Genomic DNA, 25343 nt, shown 5'->3' on the forward strand with positions numbered 1-25343 from the left:
CCCAGGCTGGAGTGCAATGGCGCGATCTCGGCTCACCGCAACCTCCGTCTCCTGGGTTCAGGCAATTCTCCTGCCTCAGCCTCCTGAGTAGCTGGGATTACAGGCACGCGCCACCATGCCCAGCTAATTTTTTGTAGTTTTAGTAGAGACGGGGTTTCACCATGTTGACCAGGATGGTCTCGATCTCTTGACCTCGTGATCCACCCGCCTCGGCCTCCCAAAGTGCTGGGATTACAGGCTTGAGCCACCGCGCCCGGCCTGGTGCTTGAAATTCTGAACCCGAAATGCATACATGTAGGATATTCAGATCAAATTATGTCCCTCCAGAATATTTTCTTTTAATGATACTAATGAAGCCAACACCTACTTGTTCACCCCTTAAAAGATGCAGGGGGAATACTCAGAAAGACAGCAAAAGGTTAACACATTCAACCTATAAGTAGATTATGGCAGTTGATGGTAAAAGCACTAAGACCTCAATTGATACATATACAAAGAATGTGGACAATTTACAAAAGATAACATGTTAATGTTCAATTTCACCTAGTAACTGGGGTGTGATTCAGAAATCTTTGAAATATAGAATATTGCTAACATTCAAAAGCTGTGTAGAGAAAAATGTAAAGAATACTGGTATCGAACCCCCCACCTTGTAAATATTTACAAGGGTAAATATTTATAGGCTGGGCATGGTGGCTCACACCTGTAACTTCAGCACTTTGGGAGGCCAAGGTGGGCAGATCACTTGAGGTCAGGAGTTCAATATCAGCCTGTTCAACATGGTGAAACCCTGTCTCTACTAAAAATATGAAAAGTAGCCAGGCATGGTGGTGCATGCCTGTAGTCCTAGCTACTTGGGAGGCTGAGGTAGGAGAATTGCTTGGACCCGGGTGGTGGAGGTTGCAGTGAGCCAAGATCACGCCATTTCATTAGTCTAGCCTAGGTGATAGAGCAAGACTCTGTCTCAAAAAAAAAAAAAAAAAAAAAAAGAAAAAAAAAAAAGAAAGAAAAAAAGAAATTATAAATAAAGTTGAAGCTACCTATAAGCCATTCTGCAGTCCCATTCCTGTGCTTTTCCTAGAGGCAGCCATTGTCCTGAATTTGGTAGTTAGAAGAAAAACCTGGCAATTTAATTAAAAAAAGGTGGCTCATGCCTGTGATCCCAGCACTTTGGAAGGCTGAGGCGGGCAGATCACGAGGTCAGGAGTACGAGACCAGCCTGGACAACATGGTGAAACCCTGCATCTACTAAAAATAGAAAAAATTTGCTGGGTGTGGTGGCGAGTGCCTGTAATCCCAGCTACTCAGGAGGCTGAGGCAGGAGAATTGCTTGAATCTGGGAGGCGGAGGTTGCAGAGAGCTGAGACCACACCACTGCACTCCAGCCTGGGCAACAGAGCGAGACTCTGTCTCAAAAAAAAAAAAAATTTCAAAATGTTGATTATTCATTGATAAAACGCAGTGAGACAGGCACTTTCATTCACTGCTGGGAGAAAGGAGTCAAAGGTGGAAAGCACCATGCTCTGCCTTTCTTGACGTCCTTAGTGTTCCTGGTGAAGCACCTTTCTATGTGGGGTCAGACTGAGTGACAGCAGCTTACAGCCCTCTTTAGAATATCAGTTTTTTCTTTTCTAGAGAGCATGTTAAAAAAAAAAAAAGTTATCAGTCTCATTGGTTAACGGAACTATTATTCACCCATAAAAGCACTATTAAAACAGTTTTGTTGAACTCTGTGTTTGATATTCTACAGCAGTATTATTAGGAGGCTTGAATGGTTAAGAGCTTGAATGTTGGAGTCAGCCAGGCAAGCATGGTTCTAGCGCCAGTGTTTACTTACACTGCTGTATGGTTTTGGTTTTTTAACCTCTTCCTCATCTTTCTCTGCCACAGTCCTTAAAGGAATCCCTTGTAGTTTGAAAGCACTTTAAAGACATGTGAAAGAAATTCTAATCCTTAGAGGAATGATCTACTATATACTGCCCAATATAGTAGCCACTGACCACATTGGGCTCTTGAAATGTGGCTACTCAGAATCAAGATGTGCTGTAAGTGTAAAATATACAATAATTTTGAATACTTCATCAGAAGGAAAGAATAATTAAATCTTGTTAATTTAAAAATACTTATTACAAGTTGAAATGGTAGTATTTTGTATATATTGGGTTAAATATATTAATTATATATTTCTTTTCACTTTTTTTTGTTTATTTTGAGATGGAGTCCCACTCTGTCACCCAGGCTGGAGGTGCGATCTTGGCTCACTGCAACCTCTACCTCATGGGTTGGAGCATTTCTCCTGCCTCAACCTCCCGAGTAGCTGGGACTACAGGTGTGTGCCACCATGCCTGGCTAATTTTTGTATTTTTAGTTAGAGACAGAGTTTCACCATGCTGCCCAAGCTGGTCTCAAACTCCTGACCTCATGATCTGTCCGCCTCAGCCTCCCAAAGTGCTGGGATTACAGGCGTGAACCACCATGCCCGGCCAAGATGATATTATGAAAGTTTTCTCTTTTTCTATGTTTTAGTGTATTTTGAAATTGGTTTTTTTTTTTTTTTTTCTCAGAGAAAATCAGGAAAAGAATCCCCAAAAATGGAAAAAAGGGAAGATAGATTAAGAACAGGTTAAGGGGCTGGGCGCGGTGGCTCACGCCTGTAATCTCAGCACTTTGGGAGGCTGAGGTGGGCGGATCACCTGAGGTCAGGAGTTCAAGACCAGTCTGGTCAACATGGTGAAACCTCATCTTTTAAAAAAAAAGAAAAAAAAAAAAAAAGAACAGGTTAAGAACAGCCCACATGGAAAAAGAGTACCTGATGATTTAAAATTTTTTTTTAATTTTAATTTTTTTTTTTTGAGATGGAGACTTACTCTGTAGTTCATGCTGGAATGCAGTGGTGCAATCTCAGCTCACTGAAACCTCTGCCTCCTGGCCTCAAGCAGTTCTCCTGCCTCAGCCTCCTGAATAGCTGGACTACAGATGTGTGCCACCACACCTGGCTAATTTTTTGTATTTTAGTATAGGTGGGGTTTCATCATGTTACCCAGGGTGGTCACGGACTCCTGAGCTCAAGTGATCGGCCCACCTTGGCCTCTAAAAGTGCTGGGATTACAGGTGTGAGCCATTGTGCCTGGCCTTAATTTTTCATTTTTTTTGGTAGAGATGGAGTCTTACCATGTTGCCCAGGCTGGCCTCAAACTCCTGGGCTCAAGCAATCAGTCCGCCATGGCCTCCCAAAGTGCTGGGATTACAGGCGTGAACCATGCATTAGGCCATATTTTATAATTTTTTTTTTGTCTTTTTTTGTTTGTTTTTTTCCTTTTTGTGGAGAATGGGGTCTCACTATATTGCCCAGGCAGGCCTCAAACTCCTGGGCTCAAGCTGTCCTCCCGCCTCTGCCTCCCTAAGAGCTGGGAATACAAGCATGAGCCACAGCACTTGGCATATTTGATAATTTTTAAACCATAAAGATTTATTTTAGTTGAAGATGTTAAGGACATGTATTACTTGACAGGTCATTAAAATGATTTTAAAACCATAATATTGCACTTGTTCCATGTATTAATGTTATTTGTCTTATTTGCAAGTGGAATATGTTATGTAGAACATATTCTAAGAATTACATGAACAGACATGCATTCACAAATAATTTAAATAGGTTCATGGATATTAAATCCTTAGTGTAGGTAAGGAATTACACTTATACGACTTTTAGACTCATTATAATAAACTTATTTCCATACTTACTACATTGAAATATTTATTATGTGCAAACCTTTTTCTAAAGTTTTCATATTTTTAAAATGTTTTAATATAAATTTTTTTTGCTAATCTCTATATTCTCATTTTAGTATGTGTGCTGCTGAAATGAGTACAAGTTTTCATTATTTATTTATTTTTTGAGACAGAGTCTCACTCTGACACCAGGCTGGAGTGCAGTGGCAACATCTCAGCTCACTGCAACCTTTGCCTTTTAGGTTCAAGTGATTCTCTTGCCTCAGCCTCCTGAGTAGCTGGGATTATAGGTGTGTGCCACACATCAGCTAATTTTTTTTGTATTTTTATTAGATAATGGGATTTCACCATGTTGGTCAGGCTGGTCTTGCTACTGACCTGTGATCTGCCCGCCCTCAGCCTCCCAAAGTGCTGGGATTACAGGCCTGAGCCACTGCGCCCAGCTGCAAGTTTTCATTATTAAATGGGTTTTATTTAATCATCATGTCAACCTCATGTAGTTAGTCTCATCAAGTTTTATATATGGCACAGAGGGATTGTCTTTTTTTTTTTTTTTTTTTTGAGACGGAGTCTTGCTCTGTCACCAGGCTGGAGTGCAATGGCGCTATCTTGGCTCACTGCAACCTCTGTCTCCCGAAAATCAAGTGATTCTCCTGCCTCAAGCCTCCCGAGTGGCTGGGACTATGGGCATGCGCTACCACGCCCAGCTAATTTTTGTGTTTTTAGTAGAGACGGGGAGTTGGCCATGTTGGCCAGGATGATCTTGATCTCTTGACCTCATGATCCACCCACCTCGGCCTTTCAAAGTGCTGGGATTAAAGGCATGAGCCACCGCGCCTAGCTCATATCACCTCTTTATAGTGGTGAAATAGGTTAAAACATTTATTCTTGGGGTATCTTTAGTTATGAAAGATATTATGGTGGGACAGGTATGTGGGAGAGAAAAGGACAGAGAAGATGCAGGAACATAGATGCCTCACAGCTACAGGTAGGAGTAGTATCCAGGTCCCTCTGGTCAAGGATTTTGCTTGTTTTTCATTTGTGCTCACATAATGGTTAGAATTAAATATGGACACTCATTCCAGATATTTGACTAATACGAAGGGGAACTTAGTTTTTGGCTGGTTTTTTTTTTTTTTTTTTTGAGACGGAGTTTCGCTCTTGTTACCCAGGCTGGAGTGCAATGGCGCGATCTCGGCTCACCGCAACCTCCACCTCCCGGGTTCAGGCAATTCTCCTGCCTCAGCCTCCTGAGTAGCTGGGATTACAGGCACGCACCACCATGCCCAGCTAATTTTTTGTATTTTTAGTAGAGACGGGGTTTCACCATGTTGACCAGGATGGTCTCGATCTCTTGACCTCGTGATCCACCCGCCTCGGCCTCCCACAGTGCTGGGATTACAGGCTTGAGCCACCGCGCCCGGCCAGTTTTTGGCTGGTAAAGGGGATTCATGTTTATTGAGTACCTATGGTGTTCAGAGTCACGTGGGCACCTTCAGCAGTAAAAACAGGAAGGGAAAAGCAGAAGACACAGGTGAAACAAAAGATGAAAGTGCCAGTCAGTTCTGTTTACAACAGATTGATTTCAAGTCTTGAGAAATCTGGTATTTCTTCATAGACATCAATTATTAGAGTTAAAAATGAATAAATGTGAATAAAGGTTCCTTATTCCCTTCATGCTTTCCTTCACAACCCAGTGATGTTGATGGAATATGCAGATGGAATTTGATTTTGTGTGCTTAAAATATTTATGTGACTCCTTTTGTACCAGTGAAGGGAACTCTCAGCGAAGACACTATCCGAGTGTTTCTGCATCAGATTGCAGCTGCCATGAGAATCCTGCACAGCAAAGGAATCATCCACAGAGATCTCAAACCACAGAACATCTTGCTATCCTATGCCAATCGTAGAAAGTCAAGCGTCAGTGGTATTCGCATCAAAATAGGTAAATGGCCATGTATTGTGTTGTGGAAAGAACATTTTTGAAACTATTTTTAGACAACTTTAGCTTTGTTGAATGATGGATTATTATTTTTTTTTCTTTTATTGGGAGTTTTGCTCTTGTTGCCCAGGCTGGAGTACAGTGGCGTGATCTCAGCTCACTGCAAGCTAGGCCTCCTAAGTTCAAGTGATTATTCTTCCGCCTCCTGAGTAGCTGGGATTACAGGCATGCAACACCATGCCCAGCTAAATTTTGTATGTTAGTAGAGAAAGGGTTTCACTATGTTGACCAGGCAGGTCTTGAACCCCTGACCTCAGGCGATCTGCCCGCCTCAGCCGCCCAAAGTGCTGAGATTACAGGTGTGAGCCACCACGCCCAGCCAAATGATGGATTTTATTGATGCAGTTTGATATTTTTATTGAGGTTGCAGAGGTTGCTTAGATAGGTGAATCCTTAACTTTATTGACAGTGTCTGCTAAATCTCAGGCGGTGCTGACAGGCCTACATCGAGAACTCTGACTATGAATACCTGCTTCTCTTGAGTGGGAAATTGATGTGGTGTGGTTACTGGCAGCAAATTAACCCTGATTCTTTACAGTTCCTAGGCTTTTGACATAGGGATCTCAGAGACCATCTAGTTTAGCCCTTGGCAGTTTTTTCTTTTTTCTTTTTTAGCAGTATCTCAAAAGGATTTGAAACAATAAAGAAAAACAAAATTGGCTGGGCACAGTGACTCACGTCTGTAATCCCAGCACTTTGGGAAGCTGACGTGGGCAGATCATGAGGTCAGAAGTTCAAGACCAGACCAATATGGTGACACCCCTTCTGCTAAAAATACAAAAATTAGCCGGGTGTGGTGGCGCATGCCTCTTGTCCCAGCTACTTGGGAGGCTGAGGCAGAAGAATTGCTTGAACCGAGGAGGCAGAGGTTGCAGTGAGCTGAGATTGCACCACTGCACTCCAGTCTGGGCAACAGAGCGAGACTCTGCCTCAAAAAAGAAAAAAAAAAGAAAAGAAAAACATAATTGTTCACATTCTACATCTGGTATTGATATTTAATAAAAGCTTTATTAATGAACTTATAATTAGTATTTTCACTTGCAAAATTTGGTGCACCTTGGTTACAAATCTGGCAGAGCAATGACTTGTACAGTTGACGATCACTACTATTTTTAGCTTGTTGAAATCAAGGTAGCTACTTTTTTCTTTGGTGGACAGTCTTATTCAATAAGCTGTTTATTTTTCACAGTCCTTTGTGCCTTCTTGTGTCTTGAAGAATCATATATGTTAGGTATGAACAAAGATATCATTTGCTTTTCTACTTTTTATTTTGTGAAATAGCGGATTTTGGTTTTGCTCGTTACCTACATAGTAACATGATGGCTGCAACACTGTGTGGATCCCCCATGTACATGGTGAGTGAGTGTTTGCATCCTTGTGTGTTTAAAGTGTGGCTCCATAAGCATTGGAATTTAAATATAATGCTTGATTCCAAATAAGATGTGATTTTACATATAGTCCAAGTTGTTATTCCTAATGTTGATTATATTCCTGATGATGCTATAATACAGACATCTTTTGCTTTAGCATAGCGGACTATAAAAGTAAGCCATTTTGCCCATTTGTTTTTATTTTTTAAAAAAGATTAGTTATGGCACAAATCCATTAATTTGAAAATAAAAATTCATCAAGAATAGTCATGCTGTACATAATGCATAATACTAGGAATGCTTAACAAACACCTTCTGGGAGCAGTTCTTCAGCCGTAAGGTGCTCATCTTTTGCATGTTAACTCTTTTGACAGGAACCCCATATTATAGATGTTTTTTCCATCAGCCTCACACTCAAAGCTGAAAAATCTCAGCTTTCCCCTTTATCCTGTCATACAAATATCATTATATATTGTAGGGTTAGGCTATGAAACTTGTAAACTAATATGTAGTATTTAGTTTGGAAATACCGTAAACCTAGCGCTTCAGAATTATGTGAAATAAATGTCCCTATTTTAGTTCTAAGTTTAAAATGGGCTTATATTAAATTAGAAATTCCTCTAAACTAAAATCAACTTGGAACTAGTAATCACATTTAAAAAAAATTTATCAGCTTTACTTTCTTGATCCTAATTTTACTGCTTAAATATAATAAATTTTATAATTTTATGTAAAAAAATGATTCAGTTCCAATGCAAGATACTTTGTACTTCTTGAGTGCAAAATTAGTTTAGCCATGAGGTTAGAGTGCTTTGGCTGATTATTAAAAGAAATTGACTTAAGAAATTTACTAGGGAAAATAAATAAAAATGTTATGCCAGAGCTGGGTGTAGTGATGCATGCCTTTAAACTCAGCTACTTGGGAGGCTGAGGCAGGAGGACTGCTGGAGCCCAGGAATTCATGGCCAGCTGTGGACACAGGAAGACCCCATTTCCAAAGGGAATTAAAATTGAAAAGAAATGTTACATCTGGGAAATAAAACTTACTATCTTTAAGTGTATTTTCCATTTCTATTTAATAGTGCTGATTAATGGTATATTTAAAAAGAGGAATTTGATGAGAGATGGGAAAATACCTTTAACAAAGCATCAGATAAATGGTTTTGCTTTTAAGACAATTTTTATTATTGTGTGAGGTTTTACATCATAGTTTTCCTATTACTATGAAAGTATTCAGATTACAAAAAACATAGGGAACACCTGCGTACCCACCATCCATATTTCACAAAGTTAACATTTTGCCATGTTTGTCTTGATCTTGTTTTTTTTTTTTTTTTTTTCTGACCTGGTATCTGGGTATCTTGATCTTATTTTTAAAAGAAATAAAATATTTTGGAAACAGCCCAAGTTCCTTTGCACCTTTCCCTGATTTCATTTCTTCCTCTGCTTCTCTCACACACCTGAGGGAATCTCTGTCCTATAATTGCTGTGAATTTTTCTTTATTATTATTTCATTCCTGTCATTGGACTTCATGTGTCCATTATAATCAGTTGAAACATTTGTTTCTATAACCGAGTCTTTTCATGCAGCATTGTTTTTGAGATTTACTAGTAAATCTCAGTATATAATTATATAGTTCTAAGTTATTTGATTAGAGAACTATCACAGGGTGTTGTTTTATTCTGGTAGTTTGTTAAGAGTGTCATTTTAACCAGTTAATTAATATGTGCATATTAATTATGTGAATAACGTACTCCATACCCCTTAAATTTCTCTGTACCTAGGCTCCTGAAGTTATTATGTCTCAACATTATGATGCTAAGGCTGACTTGTGGAGCATAGGAACAGTCATATACCAGTGCCTAGTTGGAAAACCACCTTTTCAGGTAGCATGATTTTTTTCTTATGTCCTCAGTTTTGGAATCTTCTCATTTTATAGTTGCCTTTGATTTGTAAAATGAAGAATACTTTGAAAGCAGTGTTTTTGGCTTCTCTGTGACTTACTTTGATTCTGTTATAGGCAAAAACTGCGTTAATGACTCAGAACATCCTTTACTTTTCCCCTTTTATTTGCCTGCCCTTTGTAGTTGAATGGGCATGAAGCCTGTTGTATGTTTTCCAGGCTAGTAAAAACTAGCTGGGGTCAGGGATAACAGCCTGCTGGGAAATGGGTGTGAATGGTGACACCAGGGCTTCCTGCTTAGGCTGGAATCCACATGAGGGCTGGGGGTGGTCTAGGGAGATCACTGGAAACCATCTCTAGCTGTCTGTTCCTGACACTGCTAGGTGAGAGGGAGGTAATTATATACGCTTTATGGAAATTATTATGGGTCTGTCTTTTCCTCTTCTCCCCCAATATCCTGTCAAAAAGTGACCCTATAGAGTATAATCACAATGATTTCTTTTGAGTTAATATTGCCATGTTATAATTTCTTTTTTCTTTTTTTTTTTTTTTCTTTTTTTAAAAATAAAGATGGGGTTTCACCATGTTGGTCAGGCTGGTCTTGAACTCCCGACCTCAGGTGATCTGCCCGCCTTGGCCTCCAAAGTGCTTGGATTACAGGCGTGAGCCACCATGCCCGGCCGCCATGTTATAATTTCTTATGTTACAAAGAAGATCTTTGAATTTGAAAACTGGAACAAAGTGAAAATATTTGCCCAAGATAATAATTAAGAAAATTAGTGACACAGCCAAGTTAAACACTTTTAATTTCTTAGTCTAGTTTGCATATAGAGGAGGCTTCACTAAGTCAGTAGCTGTTATCAGCTACATAGTTCTTTTCTTTGAATTCCTTTAGGCTCCTAAGGTAAAGTACACCTGAATTTTACACAACAATAATCTATGTATTGGGCAGGCCATGTAACCTTCAGAATAGTGGTCCTTAATCTATTCTAAGTTTCAGACTCCTCTGAAAGACTGACCTCAAAAAAGGTACCTCAGAAAAGATACATTATACTCAAATGTACAGAATTTTCACACAATTTCACAGGTTTTATGAGTTCCTAATGACCAGGTATGGCTCCTTCAGCAATTCATGGCTTTCAAGTTGAGAATTTATGTTCTGTAGCAAGAATATGAGCGTCGCCTGTCTTTCCTTTCCTCCTCCCTCGTACTTTCCCCTCAACCCTTTTCTTGAAACTCCCACTCCCTCAGTCCCTTAAAAAAAATATGAGCGTCAATCTTATGATTTGGAAGTTTTACTCCCATTGTTTAGGAAATTAAACCTTTTTTTTTTTTTTAATAGGCCAATAGTCCTCAAGACTTAAGGATGTTTTATGAAAAAAACAGGAGCTTAATGCCTAGGTATGTGTTTAGATTACACTGGGTTTTACTGTTTCTGAACAGAGTGTTGTTTATTTGAACTGTATGTGTTTTTATGTGTTTTATGTATTCTCATTATTGAATTCTTTTTCAGTTAATAGTAACGTGAAAGCATTTGCTATAACAAGAAATTAGAAAATTGCTGGCACATTATAGGTGTCTGTGTAGTGCTGTACTCTTTTCTTTCTTTTTTATTTTTATTTTTTATTTATTTATTTTTTTTTGAGACAGAGTTTCACTCTTGTTACCCAGGCTGGAGTGCAATGGCGCAATCTCGGCTCATCGCAACCTCCGCCTCCTAGGTTCAGGCAATTCTCCTGCCTCAGCCTCCTGAGTAGCTGGGATTACAGGCACGCACCACCATGCCCAGCTAATTTTTTGTATTTTTAGTAGAGACGGGGTTTCACCATGTTGACCAGGATGGTCTCGATCTCTTGACCTCGTGATCCACCCGCCTGGGCCTCCCAAAGTACTGGGATTACAGGCTTGAGCCACCGCGCCCGGCCAGCTTCTTTCTTTTTTAAAATGTAAAGTAAATTTAAAAGAAAAAGGTGGCCAGATGTGGTGGCTTACACCTGTCATCCCAGCACTTTGGGAGGCTGAAGTGGACGGATCACCTGAGGTCAGGTGTTTGAGACCCGCCTGACCAACATGGAGAAACCCCATCTCTACCAAAAATACAAAATTAGCTGAGTGTGGTGGTGCATGCGTGTAATCCCAGCTACTTGGGAGGCTGAGGCAGGAGAATCACTTGAACCCAGGTGGTGGAAGTTGCAGTGAGCCAAGATTGCACCATTGCAACTCCAGCCTGGGCAACAAGGGCAGAATTCCGTCTCAAAAAAAGAAAAAAGTACAGAAGTTACATGTGTTCCTTGTGAGGAGTGTTACGTGGACAGAATAGATGCGTGTAAAGTAGAAAGTGAATTCCCTCCAGCTTTGCTATGTTTTTTATGGGTAACAAGAGTTTGCTGTGTCTCTTTCTACATTGTTTTTGTGGGAGTTCTTTATACATGTTTGAGTGCTTGTTCTCTTTTTTTTCTCACTTGAGCTTGTGTCTTGAGATGAGTGCTTGTTTATGTATGTATTTATATACACGCATAGTTTAAGACAAATTACATCATATTTTTTGAGTTGTTTGCAGCATATTGTTTTTTGCTCTGTAGTATACCACAGATGATGTTCCGCAACAGGATGTGGAGAGCCACTGTATGCTTTTTTTTTTTTTTTTTTGAGACAGAGTCGTCTTCTGTCTCCCAGGCTAGATTTCGGCTCACTGCAGCCCTTGCCTCCCAGGTTTAAGCGATTCTCCTGCCTCTGCCTCCCTGGTAGCTGGGACTACAGGAGCCTGCCACTGTGCCCAGCTAATGTTTGTATTTTTTTTTTTTTTTTTTTTTTTATAGTAGAGATGGGGTTTCACCATGTTGGCTGGGCTGGTCTTGAACTCCTGACCTCAAATGCCCCTCCTGCCTCAGTCTCCTAAAGCGTTGGGATTACAAGCATGAGCCACCATACCTGACCCACTGTATGCTTTTAAATGCCACGGAGAGTCCCATAGATGTTATTTTATTTAATTAGGTCCTTGTTTTCATTTTTTAGTTACTATAAACAGGCTCTAGTGAATTTTGTGTGTGTGTGTGTGTGTGTGTGTGTGTGTGTGTGTGTATGTGTGTGAATACCTTTGTGTATGTGTGCATTTTATTAGGCTGAACTTCTAGAAATGGAATTGTCAGACCAAAAGAGATGCTTTCCAAATAGGCTATCCCAGTGAATACAGCAAGATAGAAGACTGTTCCTTTCCCCTCACTTTTACCAACACGGAATGTTAGAAGATTTGATGCCTTACAAATGCATGAGGACCAGTTAGCTATTAATTTAATTTGCATTCTTCTCTTCATTAGTGAGTTTGGCTTGGCTCCTTTGGATTTGTTCAATATCTTTTTTTTTTTTTTGAGACAGCGTTTCATGCTTTTTTGCCCAGGCTGGAGTGCAGTGGCGAGATCTTGGCTCAGAGTGACCTCCACCTCCCGGGTTCAAGTGATTCTTCTACCTCAGCCTCCCAAGTACCTGGGACTACAGGCATATGCCACCACACCCAGTTAATTTTTGTATTTTTAGTAAAGATGGGGTTTTACCATGTTGGCCAGGATGGTCTTGATCTCTTGATCTTGTGATCTGCTGCCTTGGCCTCCCAAAGTGTTGGGATTACAGGCGTGAACCACTGTGCCTGGCCACTTTTATTTTATTTTTTTGAGACAGAGTCTTGTTCTGTCACCCAGGCTCGAGTGCAGCGGTACGATCTTTGCTCACTGTGACCTCTGCCTCCTGGGTTCAAGCCATTCTCCTGCCTCAGCCTCCATAGTAGCTGGGATTACAGGCAGATAATCACCACGCCTGGCTAATTTTTGTATTTTTAGTAGAGACAGAGTTTGACCATGTTGTCCATGCTGATTTTGAACTCCTGACCTCAAGTGATCTACCCACCTTAGCCTCCCAAAGTGCTGGTATTACAGGCGTGAGATGCTGTGCTCAGCCTGTTTAATATTTTTTTTGTAATCCTTATTCTTTGAATTGTGTACTCCTATTACTTAACTCATTTTCCTATTGCTTGTTTTCATATTGGATGTTACAAAGTTGTATTAGTTCTCACTTGTATTTAAGCACTGCCCTTTTCCAGACAGAAAGCGAAGTGGCTATTTTGTAATAGAGAACACTATAGCAACTATTAGTGCAAGGTTGAGGTTATGCTAAAACTCAACATTGGGCCTTTGAGATGCTTTATTCCTGCAGATACTTGAACAACAGTAAGCACAATACAGGAATCTTCTCAATTTGATGCTGTTTCTCAAAGATAGTTGTTTAGTGCTTTTTTTTTTTTTTTTTTCTTTAAATGAGTCTTACATGGTCTTCTTGGTATAAATCTATTGGTATTTGTGAAACCACATATATGTTTTAGTTTCTATGCGGAAGGCAAAAGTTAACGTCATTTATATATATGAACTTACCACTCAGGTGGTTGTTTTTTTTTTTTTCTTTCCCCCAGTATTCCAAGAGAAACATCACCTTATTTGGCTAATCTCCTTTTGGGTTTGCTTCAGAGAAACCAAAAAGATAGAATGGACTTTGGTAAGAAATAGTTTCAACTTCTGCGTACCTTCTAATTTTATTTTTATATGTGCTGAAAGATTTTAAAAATACCATAGAGATTTCAGAAGAAAATTAAAGTCAGTTTCACTTTTCTTTTTGTTTATTTGTATTTGTTTATTTTAGTTTCATAAATATGTATTGAGTACTTATTACTATGTCCTAGGTCCAGGAGATAGAGTAATAAACAAAATCCCTCTTCTCATGTAGCATATTTTTTCGTGGTAGAGAGAGACAGGAAACAAATTGAAAACCATAATTGCGTATTATATTAGAAGTTGCTAAGTATTGTGGGAAAAAAGAATTGGGGGTGGGGGTGGGAAAGAAATTTTAAATAAGGTAGTCAGTGAAGGCCTTACAAAGTGACATTTGAACAAAAGAATTGGGAGTGGGGGTGGGAAAGAAATTTTAAATAAGTTAGTCAGTGAAGGCCTTAGAAAGTGACATTTGAACAAAGACTTACTTGAAATGAGAGTGAGCCATGTGGGTATCCATGGGAAAAGCTTTTAAAGCAGAGTGAACAGCTAATACGAATGCTTAGGGCTGGAAGCATGCCTGACCAATAACTAGAAGGAATAACTTGAAGAATAACTAGAAGGCCAGTTGAAAACTTGGGCTTTTCCACAAAGCGTGATGGAGCCATTAGAGCATTTTGAGTAGAGGAAAAGTGATCTAATGTTTTTAAAAAGGATCAAGCTGGCTGCTTCTTAAGCAGAAGCTGGGAGACTAATCAGGAGACTCTTGTCATTACCCAGGTGAGAGATGAGTGTATGTAGCATTGACTAGGGGAAGAGCAGTGGCTGTGGTAAGAAGTCTTTCTGGAGGTAGAGGTAGAGGCAACAGCATTCACTGATGGGATTGAATGTGGGGGTGTGAGAGAGAAGACTCAAGGATGACTCCAACGTTTTTGGCTGGAGCAGCTGAAAGGATGTTGTCAGTTACAGTGATGGGAAAGACTGTATAAATAGAGCAGGCTGTGGGAACAAGATGAGGAGTTTCTGTTGGACATGTTAAATTTAAGATAACCATTGAATATCTAAGTGTAGATGTCAAAAGTGCACTTAAATTCCAGAGAGGTCTAGACTGGGGACAGATTGGGATGTTATCAGCCTGTGGTTGATATTTGTTTATTTGTTGGTTTTTAAAAAAAATTTTTGAGACAGGGTTTTACTCTTTCAGGCTGGATTGCAGTGGTGTGATCATGGCTCACTGTAGCCTTGACCTCCCCAGGCTCAGTGATCCTCTCACCTCAGCCTCCCCAGTACCTGGGACTACAAGCATACGACAACACATCTGGCTAATTTTTACATTTTTTTTTTTTTTGTGGAGACAGGGTTTAATCATGTTGCCCAGGCTGGTCTCAAACTACTGGGCTCAAGCAATCCACCCACCTTGGCCTGCCAAAATGCTGAGACTACACACGTGGTTACCGTGCTTGGTGATATTTATTAAATAGATTATTTTTCTTTTTTTCCCTCCTTTATTTGAGAAAAGGCCTCACTTTGTCACTCAGGCTGGATTGTAATGCAGTGGTATGATCATAGCTCACTGCAACCATGAACTCCTGGGTTCAAGGGATTCTCCTGCCTTAGCTTCCCTAGTAGCTGAGACTACAAGCCTGCACTCATGTTCTTCCACAGGTGAAAAGTCACCTGTTAATCTTATTAACAACATTTAGTTGGCTAATTTTTTTTATCCTTTTGTAGAGATAGGGTCTCACAATATTGCCAGGGCTCTTCTCAAAGTCCTGGCCTCAAGCACTCTTCCTGCCTCAGCCTCCCAAAGTGCTGGGATTACAGGTGTGAGCCACTGTGCCTAGTCAAAATAGATTAATTGTAGTGTACCATTTAAATACTCTCATTGAGTTTTCTGGCTTTTTTGTACAATTTATTGAGTTTTTAAAAAAAATAATTGCTTTAGGGATTATAGTATGCATCTTAATTTATCACAATTTATATAAATACTAATTGAATTCCATTAAAACATAGAAGTTTTGTTCTCTTAATATGGCTCCATTCCCTCTTCCCTTTGTGCTGTTATTGTCTTACATATTATGTCTATGTTGTAATCTCAACAGTGCAGTGTTACCACTATTGCTTTATACAATCTTACCTCTTTTAAAGAAGTCAGGGCCGGGCGCGGTGGCTCACACCTGTAATCCCAGCACTTTGGGAGGCCGAGGCGGGTGGATCACGAGGTCAAGAGATCGAGACCATCCTGGTCAACATGGTGAAACCCCGTCTCTACTGAAAATACAAAAAATTAGCTGGGCATGGTGGTGCGTGCCTGTAATCCCAGCTACGCAGGAGGCTGAGGCAGGAGAATTGCCTGAACCCAGGAGGCAGAGGTTGCGGTGAGCCGAGATCGCGCCATTGCACTCCAGCCTGGGTAACAAGAGTGAAACTCCGTCTCCAAAAAAAAAAAAAAGAAAGAAGTCAGGAGAAGAAAAGTGAAAAACATGTGTAGAGTCCTTTTGTGTATTTATCTCTTTTTTTTTCTGAGACAGAGTCTCAGTCTATCACCCAGGCTGAAGATCAGTGGTACAGACATGCCTCACTGCAGCCTTGACCTCCTGGGCTTAAGTGATCCTCCTGCCTGAAACTTCCATGTAGCTGGGACTACAAGTGCACATCACCGTGCTCAGCTACCATGCCCAGCTAATTTTAAATTTTTTTTTTTTTTTTTTTTTTTTTTTGAGATGGAGTTTTTTTGTCTCCTGCCTCACCTTCCTGTTTAGTTGGGACTACAGGTGCCCACCACCATGCCCAGCTAATATTTTGTATTTTTAGTAGAGTTGGGGTTTCACCATGTTGTCCAGGCTGGTCCAGAACTCCTGTCCTCATGTGATCGATCCACCCACCATGGCCTCCTAATGTGTTGGGATTACAAGCTTAAGCCACTGTGCCCGGCTGGTTTTCTCTACTTTTAAAAATGTGTTATGACAACTGTTTCAAAGTCTTTGCGAAGTCCAACATTTGTCCCCCTTCACAGACAGTTTCCATTGACTGTTTTGTTCCCCTGTGTATTGACCATGCTTCTTTGTTGCTTTGGATGCCTTGCAGTTTTTTGTTGAAAATCAGATTTTTTGTACAATACAGATAGCAACTTTAGATTAACACCCTCCGCCTCTTCCAACTGGGGATTGTTCTATTTTTTTTTTTTATTTTTTTTTTTTTTTTTTTACGGTGAGACAGAATCTCACTATGTTGCCTAGGCTGGAGTGCAGTGGCACAATCTCAGCTCGCTGCAACCTCTGCCTCCTGAGTTAAAATGATTCTCCTGCCTCACTGCCTCAACCTTCCAAGTAGCTGGGATTATAGCGGCACACCACTACAAGTGGCTCATTATTATTATTATTATTATTATTATTATTTTTGGTACTATGGGGAATAATTGCTGCAAGAATGCCTGGCTAATTTTTGTATTTTTAGTAGAGACAGAGTTTCACCATGTTGGCCAGGCTAGTCATGAACTCTTGACCTTAAGTGATCTGACTGCCTTGGCCTCCCAAAGTGCTAGGATTACAGGCATGAGCCACCATGCGTGGCCGGATTGTTCTATTTGTTTAGTAACTTGCCTGGATCAAATCTGTGGAATATTGTTTTCCTTGCAGTTTTTGAAAATTGATTTATCTCCAAAGTGGTTTTTGTATTTTTTTCAGTTAAAAAAATTTTCAAAGCCCTGTTTCCTAGGGGTCCCCCCGTGTCAACAATTTTTTAGCAATCAGCTGGTGATTGGTCAAAGGTGGTGCTTAAACACTTTGAGACAGTAAGTTACCATCCTTTGTCCATAGATTTGTGTGTGGCTTGGGAATGCACTAAGAGTTCAAGCACAACTGGGCATGGTGGCTCACATCTGTAATCCTAGCACTTTGGGAGGCCTAGGTGGGCAGATCACTTGAACTCAGGCATTTGAGACCAGCCTCGGCAACATGGTGAAACCCCTCTACTAAAAATACAAAAATTAGTCGGTGTTGTGGTGTGGGCTTATAGTCCCAGCTACTTGGGAGGCTGAGCTGGGAGGATTTCTTGAGCCCTGGAGGTCAAGGCTACTGTTAGCTGTGATCATGCCAGTGCACCCAGCCTGGGTAACAGAGTGAGACCTTTTTTGTCTTTAAATAAATAAATAAATAAATAAATAAAGTTCATGAACTTACAAATCTGTCATGGCCATTTCTTTCGTTTTTCTCTTCTGTGTTTTATTTATCTCAACTCCGATCTTTATTCTTCTACTAGTTTTGGGCTTAGTTTGCTGTTTTTCTAGTTCCATAAGCAGGAAGTTAGCTTATTCATTAGATGTTTTTTTTTTTTTTTTGAGATGGACTTTTGCTTTGTCACCCAGGTTAGAGTGGAGTGGCGCAGTCTCGGCTCTCACTGTGACTTCCATCCAGCTCCTGCGTTCAAGTGACTCCCCTGCTCAGCCTTCAGAGTAGCTGGGACTGCAGGTGCATGTCACCATGCCTGACTATTTTGTATTTTCAGTAGAGACAGAGTTTCATCATGTTGGCCAGGCCGGTCTCGAACTCCTGACCTCCTCGGCCTCCCAAAGTGCTGAGATTACGAGTGTGAGCCACCACGCCTGGCCTATTCTTCTTCTTTCTTCATCCTCCTCTTCCTCCTCCTTCCTCCTTCCTCCTCCTTCTCTTCTTTTGAGACAGAGTCTTGCTCTGTCTTCTAGGCTGCAGTGCAGTGGCACAGTCTTGACTCACTACAACCTCTACCTGCTGGGCTAAAGCGATCCTCCTTCCTCATCCTCCTAAGCAGCTAGGATTACACGTGCCCTGCTAATTTTTGTATTGTCCAAAGATAAGGGCTTTCACCATGTTGGCCAGGCTGGTCTCGAACTCTCGGCCTCAATTAATCCACCCGACTTGGCCTCTCCAAAGTGCGGGGATTACAGGTGTGAGCCACTGCACCTGGCCCTATTTTATCTTTTTTAATGGAAGTGTTTACAGCTAAATGTTTCCCTAGTACTGCTTTTACTACATAAGCTTTAGTATGTTGTGTTTTCATTTTCTTTTTCTTTTTTTTTTTTTTTTTTGAGACGGAGTTTCGCTCCTGTTACCCAGACTGGAGTGCAATGGCGCGATCTCGGCTCACCGCAACCTCCGCCTCCTGGGTTCAGGCAATTCTCCTGCCTCAGCCTCCTGAGTAGCTGGGATTACAGGCACGCGCCACCATGCCCAGCTAATTTTTTATAGTTTTTTAGTAGAGACGGGGTTTCACCATGTTGACCAGGATGGTCTCGATCTCTTGACCTCGTGATCCACCCACCTCGGCCTCCCAAAGTGCTGGGATTACAGGCGTGAGCCACTGCGCCCGGCGTGTTCTCATTTTCATTTGTCTCAGGATATTTTCTAATTTCCGTTTATGACTTTGACTCAATAGTTGCTTAAGAGTTGGTATCGTTGACCAGGCTTGGTGGCTCACAGCACTGGGAGGCTGAGGCAGGCGGATCACCTGAGGTCAGGAGTTCAAGACCAGCCTGGTCAACATGGCAAAACCCCATCTGTACTAATAATACAAAAATTAGCTGGGCCTAGTGGCTGGTGCCTCTAATCCCAGCTACTTGGGAGGCTGAGGCAGGAGAATTTCTTGAACCTGGGAGGGGGAGGTTGCAGTAAGCTGAGATCATGACATTGCAGTTCAGCCTGGCAAAAGAGTAAGACTTGAGCTCCAAAAAAAAAAAAAAGAGTTGATTTTGTTTGCCTCTGTGTCCCCACCCAGATTTCATCTCGAATTGTAATCCCCATGTGTCCAGGGAGGGGCGTGGTGGGAGGTGAGTGAACCTTGGGGGCGGATTTCCTCTGTGCTGTTCTCATGATAGTGAGTTCTCACAAGATCTGATGCCTTGAAAGTGTGGCACATCTTCTCCCTGCTCCTTCCTGCTCTCAAATGGTAAGACACGCTTTCTTCCCCTTTGCCTTCAGCCATTATTGTAAGTTTTTTGAAACTTCCCCAGCTATGAAGAAGTAAATTAAATTTCTTTTCTTCATAAACTAGCCAGTCTTAGGTAGTTCTTTTTTTTTTTTTTTAATTTTTTGAGACAAAATCTTGCTCTGTCACCAGGGTGGAGTGTAGTGACGCGATCTTGGCTCACTGCAACCTCTGCCTCCTGGGTTTAAGCGATTCTCCTGCCTCCGGCTCCTGAGTAGCTGTAATTACAGGCACTCACCACCATGCCTGGCTAATTTTTGTATTTTTAGTGGAGATGGGGTTTTAGGACATTGGCCAGCTGGTCTCAAACTCCTGGCCTCAAGCATTCAGCCCACCTGGGCCTCCCAAAGTGCTGAAATTACGGGTATGAGCCACGGTGCTCGGCCTCAAATAGTTCTTTATAGCGAGTGGAAACGGAGTATTACAAGAGTGTATTGTTTAATTTCCACATATTTTGGATTTTCCAGTTATTTCCTCTGTTACTGATTTCTACTTAATTTTTTGGAGACAAAGTCTTAAAAAGACAGGCATGAGCCATTGTGCCCAGGCCATGATTTCTACTTTTATTCCATTGTGATTGGAAAAGATAATCAGACACCATGAGTACAGTGTTTTAAAATTTATGGGCCAGGCATGGTGGCTTATATCTGTAACCTTAGTGCTTTGAGAGGCTGAGGCAGTAGGATTGCTGAGGCCAGGAGTTTGAAATTACCCAGGGCAGCAGAGCGAGACCTTATCTCTATAAAAATTTTTTTTTTTTTTTTGGGACGGAGTTTCACTCTTGTTACCCAGGCTGGAGTGCAATGGCACGATCTCAGCTCACCGCAACCTCCGCCTCCTGGGTTCAGGCAATTCTCCTGCCTCAGCTTCCCGAGTAGCTGGGATTACAGGCACAGGCCACCATGCCCAGCTGATTTTTTGTATTTTTAGTAGAGACGGGGTTTCACCGTGTTGACCAGGATGGTCTCGATCTCTTGACCTCGTGATCCACCCGCCTCGGCCTCCCAAAGTGCTGGGATTACAGGCGTGAGCCACCGCGCCCGGCCTCTATAAAAATTTTTAAAAATTATCTGGGTGTGGTGATATGCACCTTTAGTTCAACCTTCTTGGGAGGTGGAGGTAAGAGGGATTACTTCAGCCCAGGAGTTTGATGCTGCAATGAGCTAATTGCACCACTGTACTCCAGCCTGGGAAACAGAGAGACATTATCTCTGATTTAAAAAAAAAATTATTAAGGCTTGTTTTGTGGCCTAAGGTGTGGTCTGTTTTGGAGAATGTTCCATGTGCACTTGAGAGAAATGTGTGCTCTGCTCTCAGAGACTAGAATGTTTTGTGGGTGTCTGTTAGGTCCAGTTAGTTTGTAGCACTATTCAGTGCCTCAATTTCCTGATTGATGCTGTATCTGGTTGTCCTGTCCATTACTGAAGGTGGGATATTGAGGTCTCCAACTATTATCGTACAAATCTCTTTCTCACTTCCGTTATCAATGTTTGCTTCATGTATTTTGGGGCTCTGGTGTTTATAATAATTGACCCTTTTATCATTATTTAATGCCCTTTTTTTTCCTTGAGACAGGGTTTTATTTTGTCACTGAGGGTGGAGTGCAGTGGCTCGATCTTGGCTCACTGCAACCTCTGCCTCCTGGGTTCTAGCAATCCTCTTGCCTCTGCCCCCCAAGTAGCAGAGACTACAGGTGCAAGCCACCAAACCTGGCTAATACTTATATTTTTTGCAGAGACACGGTTTCACTACGTAGCCCAGGCTGGTCTTGAACTCCTGAGCTCAAACAATCCACCTGTTTCAGGCCTCCCAAAGTGCTAGGATTACAGGCTTGCGCCACCTGACCTTATTTAATGTACTTTTTGTTTTTTATGACAGTTTCAATTCAAATTCTATTTTGTCTGATAGCCAACCTTGCTCTTCTCTTTTGCTTAGTATTTGCATGGAATATCTTTTTTCATCATTTTGCTTTCAGTATATTTGCGTCTTTAGCTCTAAAGTGAGTCTTTTTTTTTTGAGTCAAGAGTCTCACTCTTTCACCCAGGCTGGAGTCTACACTCCAGTGGTGCAGTGTCAGCTCACTGCAACCTCCACATCCTGGGTTCAGGACATCCAACCACCTCAGCCTCCTGAGTGGCTGGGACCACAGATGTGCAGCACCATGCCTGGCTAATTTTTTGTCTGTTTGGTAGAGACAGGGTTTTACCATGTTGCCCAGGCTGGTCTTGAATTCCTGAGTTTAAGAGATCCTCCTGGGATTATAAACGTGAGCCACTTTGCATGGCCTAAAGGGAATCTCTTCCAGATAATTTATAGTTGGATTATTTCCTTTTAATTTACTTTGCCAATCTCTGCCTAAGGAGATTTATTTACATTTAAAGTAATTACTGATAAGGAAAGATTTTCACCATTTCACTATTTTTATGTTTTACAGCTTTTTTGTTCCACATTTTCTCCATTACTGCTCTCTTGTGTTACTTGATTTTTTTTTTTTTTTTGTAGTGATGTGTTTTGATTCTTTCTCATTTCCTTTTGTGTATATTTTTCCTTGTGGTTACCTGGGGATTACATATAACATCTGAAGTTACTGAATTTGTATTAACTTAACTCTAGTTGCATACAAAAACTCTACTTCTTTTTGCTCTGTCCCCTCTTTATGTTATTTATATCACAAATTATATCTTTATAATAATTTTAATGCATTTGTCTTTTAAGGTCTGTAGAAAGTGAAAAGTGAAGTTACAAATCAAAATTACAGTACTCTTGGATTTTAAATTGGCAGTGTATTTATCTTTTCTAGATATCTTTATATCTTCATATGGCTTTTCTTTACTGTCTAGCTCTTTTCATTTCAACCTGAAGTACTCTCTTTAGCATTTCTTATAGGGAGGTCTAGTGGTAATGAATTCCCTCTACTTTTGTTTTTCTGGGAATATCTTAATTTCTTTCTGAGTTTTGAAGGACAGTTTTGTAGAATGTAGAATTCTCAGTTAACTTTTTTTTTTCTTTCAGCGCTTTAGGTAATATCTCACTGCCTTCTGGCCTCCAAGATTTCTGATGAGAAATTGGCTGATTATCTTATTACAGATCCCTTGTACACGTTGCTTCTATCTTGCTGCTTCTAAGATTCTGTCTTTGTCTTTTGAAAGTTTGATTCTGTATCTCTGTGTAGGTCTCATCAGTTTACCTTAGAGTTCTTGGAAGTTGCTTCCTTTTTTTTTTTTTTTTTTTTTTTTTTTTTTTAATGAGGCAGAGTCTTGCTCTGTCACCCAGGTTGGAGTGCAGTGGCGACATCTCGGCTTGCTACGACCTCCCAGGTTCAAGTGATTCTCCTCTGTCAGTCTCCCGGGTAGTTGGGACTACGTGTGCCACCATGCCTGGCAAATTTTTGTGTTTTCGGTGGAGACGGGGTTTCACCATGTTGGCTAGGCTGGTCTTGAACTCCTGACCACAAGTAATCAGCCCCCACTTGGGCATCCAAAGTGCTGAGATTACAGGCTTGAGCCACTGTGCCTAGCCTCCTTTAGTTCTTTGAGCTTATTTAAGATAGTTATTTTAAAGTCTTTGTGTAGTAAGTCTAACATCTGGACTTCTTTGGGGACACTTTTTGTCAGTTTCCTTCAATCCTTTAAGTGTACCACATTTTCCTATTTCTTTTTTCCTTCCCCAAGACAGAGTCTTGCTCTGTTGCCCATGCTGAAGTGCAGTGGCACAATCTTGCCTCATTGCAACCTCCCACCTCCCGGGCTCAGGTAATTCTCCTGTCTCTTAAATGAAAGTTGCCAGGAAATTTAAAATAAAATAAAAAAAATTCTCCTGTCTCAGCCTCCTAAGTAGCTGGGATTACAGGCACATACCACCAGGCCTGGCTAATTTTTTTTTTTCTTTTTGTATTTTTAGTAGAGATGGAATTTCACCATCTTGGCCAGACTGGTCTCGAAACCTTGACCTCGTGATCTGCCTGCTTCGGCCTCCCAAAGTGCTGGGATTATAGGCGTGAGCCACAGTGCTTGGCCACATTTTCCTATTTCTTTGTATGCTTTGTGATTTTTTTCTTTTTCTTGAAAGGTTGGCATTTTCCTATTACAGTGCAGGAGTGGTGAAAAGCAGATTTTATTTTGCTGATGTTTATTTTTTAAATTATTGATATCATGGTAGTTTCTTTGCCTTGAAAGTTTCCAAACTTTTTGCAAAGACTGTACTTGGTTTGTATGATCACTGATGTCTCTGTTCTTTCAGTTTGTTTGGCTACTGTTTTCACAGTATTTCCTTGAATAGCAGGAGCATTTTTAAGATGGCTTTTTCTTGATTATTTGCTTGGTTGCTCTAAACCTTTGATTGCTTTCCAGACCATTAACAAAGTTGGTTTAGACAGTTTCTGTCTGTGTTCTGCAGAGGTTGCAGTGAGCTGAGATAGAGCCATTGTGCTCCAGCCTGGGTGACAAGAATGAAACTCCGTCTCTTTTTTTTTTTTTTATTTTTTTGAGACAGAGTTTTGCTCTTGTTACCCAGGCTGGAGTGCAATGGCGCAATCTCGGCTCACCGCAACCTCCGCCTCCCGGGTTCAGGCAATTCTCCTGCCTCAGCCTCCTGAGTTGCTGTGATTACAGGCACACGCCACCATGCCCAGCTAATTTTTTGTAATTTTAGTAGAGACGGGGTTTCACCATGTTGACCAGGATGGTCTCGATCTCTTGACCTCGTGATCCACCCGCCTCGGCCTCCCAAAGTGCTGGGATTATAGGCGTGAGCCACCGTGCCCGGCCGAAACTCCATCTCTTAAAAAAAAAAAAGATCCAGTAGTGAATAGACAGTGCTCAAAATTCATTCACTGATTTAATGTGATTCCAGGCAGCTAACAACTTTTCCAATTGCAGTTGATCCTTGAACAATATAGATTTGAACTGTGTGAGTCCACTTATACGTGAATTTTTTTAACCGAATACACATTGAAAATAAAATATGGCCGGGTGTGGTGGCTCAAGCCTGTAATCCCAGCACTTTGGGAGGCCGAGGTGGGTGGATCACGAGGTCAAGAGATCGAGACCATCCTGGTCAACATGGTGAAACCCCGTCTCTACTAAAAATACAAAAAAAACATTAGCTGGGCATGGTGGCGCATGCCTGTAATCCCAGCTACTCAGGAGGCTGAGGCAGGAGAATTGCCTGAACCCAGGAGGCGGAGGTTGCGCCATTGCACTCCAGCCTGGGTAACAAGAGTGAAACTCTGTCTCAAAAAAAAAAAAAAACGAAAATAAAATATTTGTGGGATACAAAACTGCATATGTGGAGGGCTGACTTTTTGTATACGTGGATTCCACAGAGCTGACTGAAGGACTTGAGTATATGTGGATTTGGGTATATGTGGGCAGTCCTAGAACCAGTCGCCCCCACATATACCTAAGGACAACTGTATGTAGAAAACGTGAAGACATCTTGTGCTGTCTTCCACATACTTGACATCCATATCCACATATGTACATACATAAAGTAATCCTCCTTTATCCATGGGGGTACATTCCTAGAACTCCAGTGGATGCCTGGAACTGCATTTAGTACTGCACCTGATTGTCTCAGTATAGCATGTCTTTGTTCATGTGTTCAACCTACAAATTTATTGCCTTTTCTGTTTTAGCAATTAACATGCATTGTGGCCATAACTTTTGCAGTTTGAGATGCACAACTAGCATGCATTTTTCCGCTTCACAGTTTCATGGAAGATTCATTCTTACCATAAATCTTAGCAGCTTCAGCACATTACTTTTTTCTTTAAGCTAGAACTTTCACCTTTTCATTTAAAAGATGCATTTTGCTTAGCTGGTTTACAGTGCATGCCTGT

General features: G+C 41.1%; 1 protein-coding gene across 5 annotated transcripts in view; it reads left to right on the forward strand.

Moving 5' to 3' along the window:
• ULK2 (unc-51 like autophagy activating kinase 2) overlaps positions 1-25343 on the forward strand; it is a 109594-nt gene that overhangs the window by 17861 nt on the left and 66390 nt on the right. For all 5 annotated transcript variants that reach the window (XM_032269191.1, XM_032269195.1, XM_032269194.1 and 2 more), the window contains 5 exons: positions 5504-5677; positions 7016-7089; positions 8890-8991; positions 10351-10409; positions 13468-13550. In XM_032269191.1, coding sequence (XP_032125082.1) covers positions 5504-5677; positions 7016-7089; positions 8890-8991; positions 10351-10409; positions 13468-13550 — 492 coding nt within the window. The remainder of the gene's footprint in view (positions 1-5503; positions 5678-7015; positions 7090-8889; positions 8992-10350; positions 10410-13467; positions 13551-25343) is intronic.

Source organism: Sapajus apella, unplaced genomic scaffold, assembly GCF_009761245.1.
Source record: "Sapajus apella isolate SASKATOON/1434 unplaced genomic scaffold, GSC_monkey_1.0 scaffold189, whole genome shotgun sequence".
Classification (NCBI taxonomy): domain Eukaryota; kingdom Metazoa; phylum Chordata; class Mammalia; order Primates; family Cebidae; genus Sapajus; species Sapajus apella.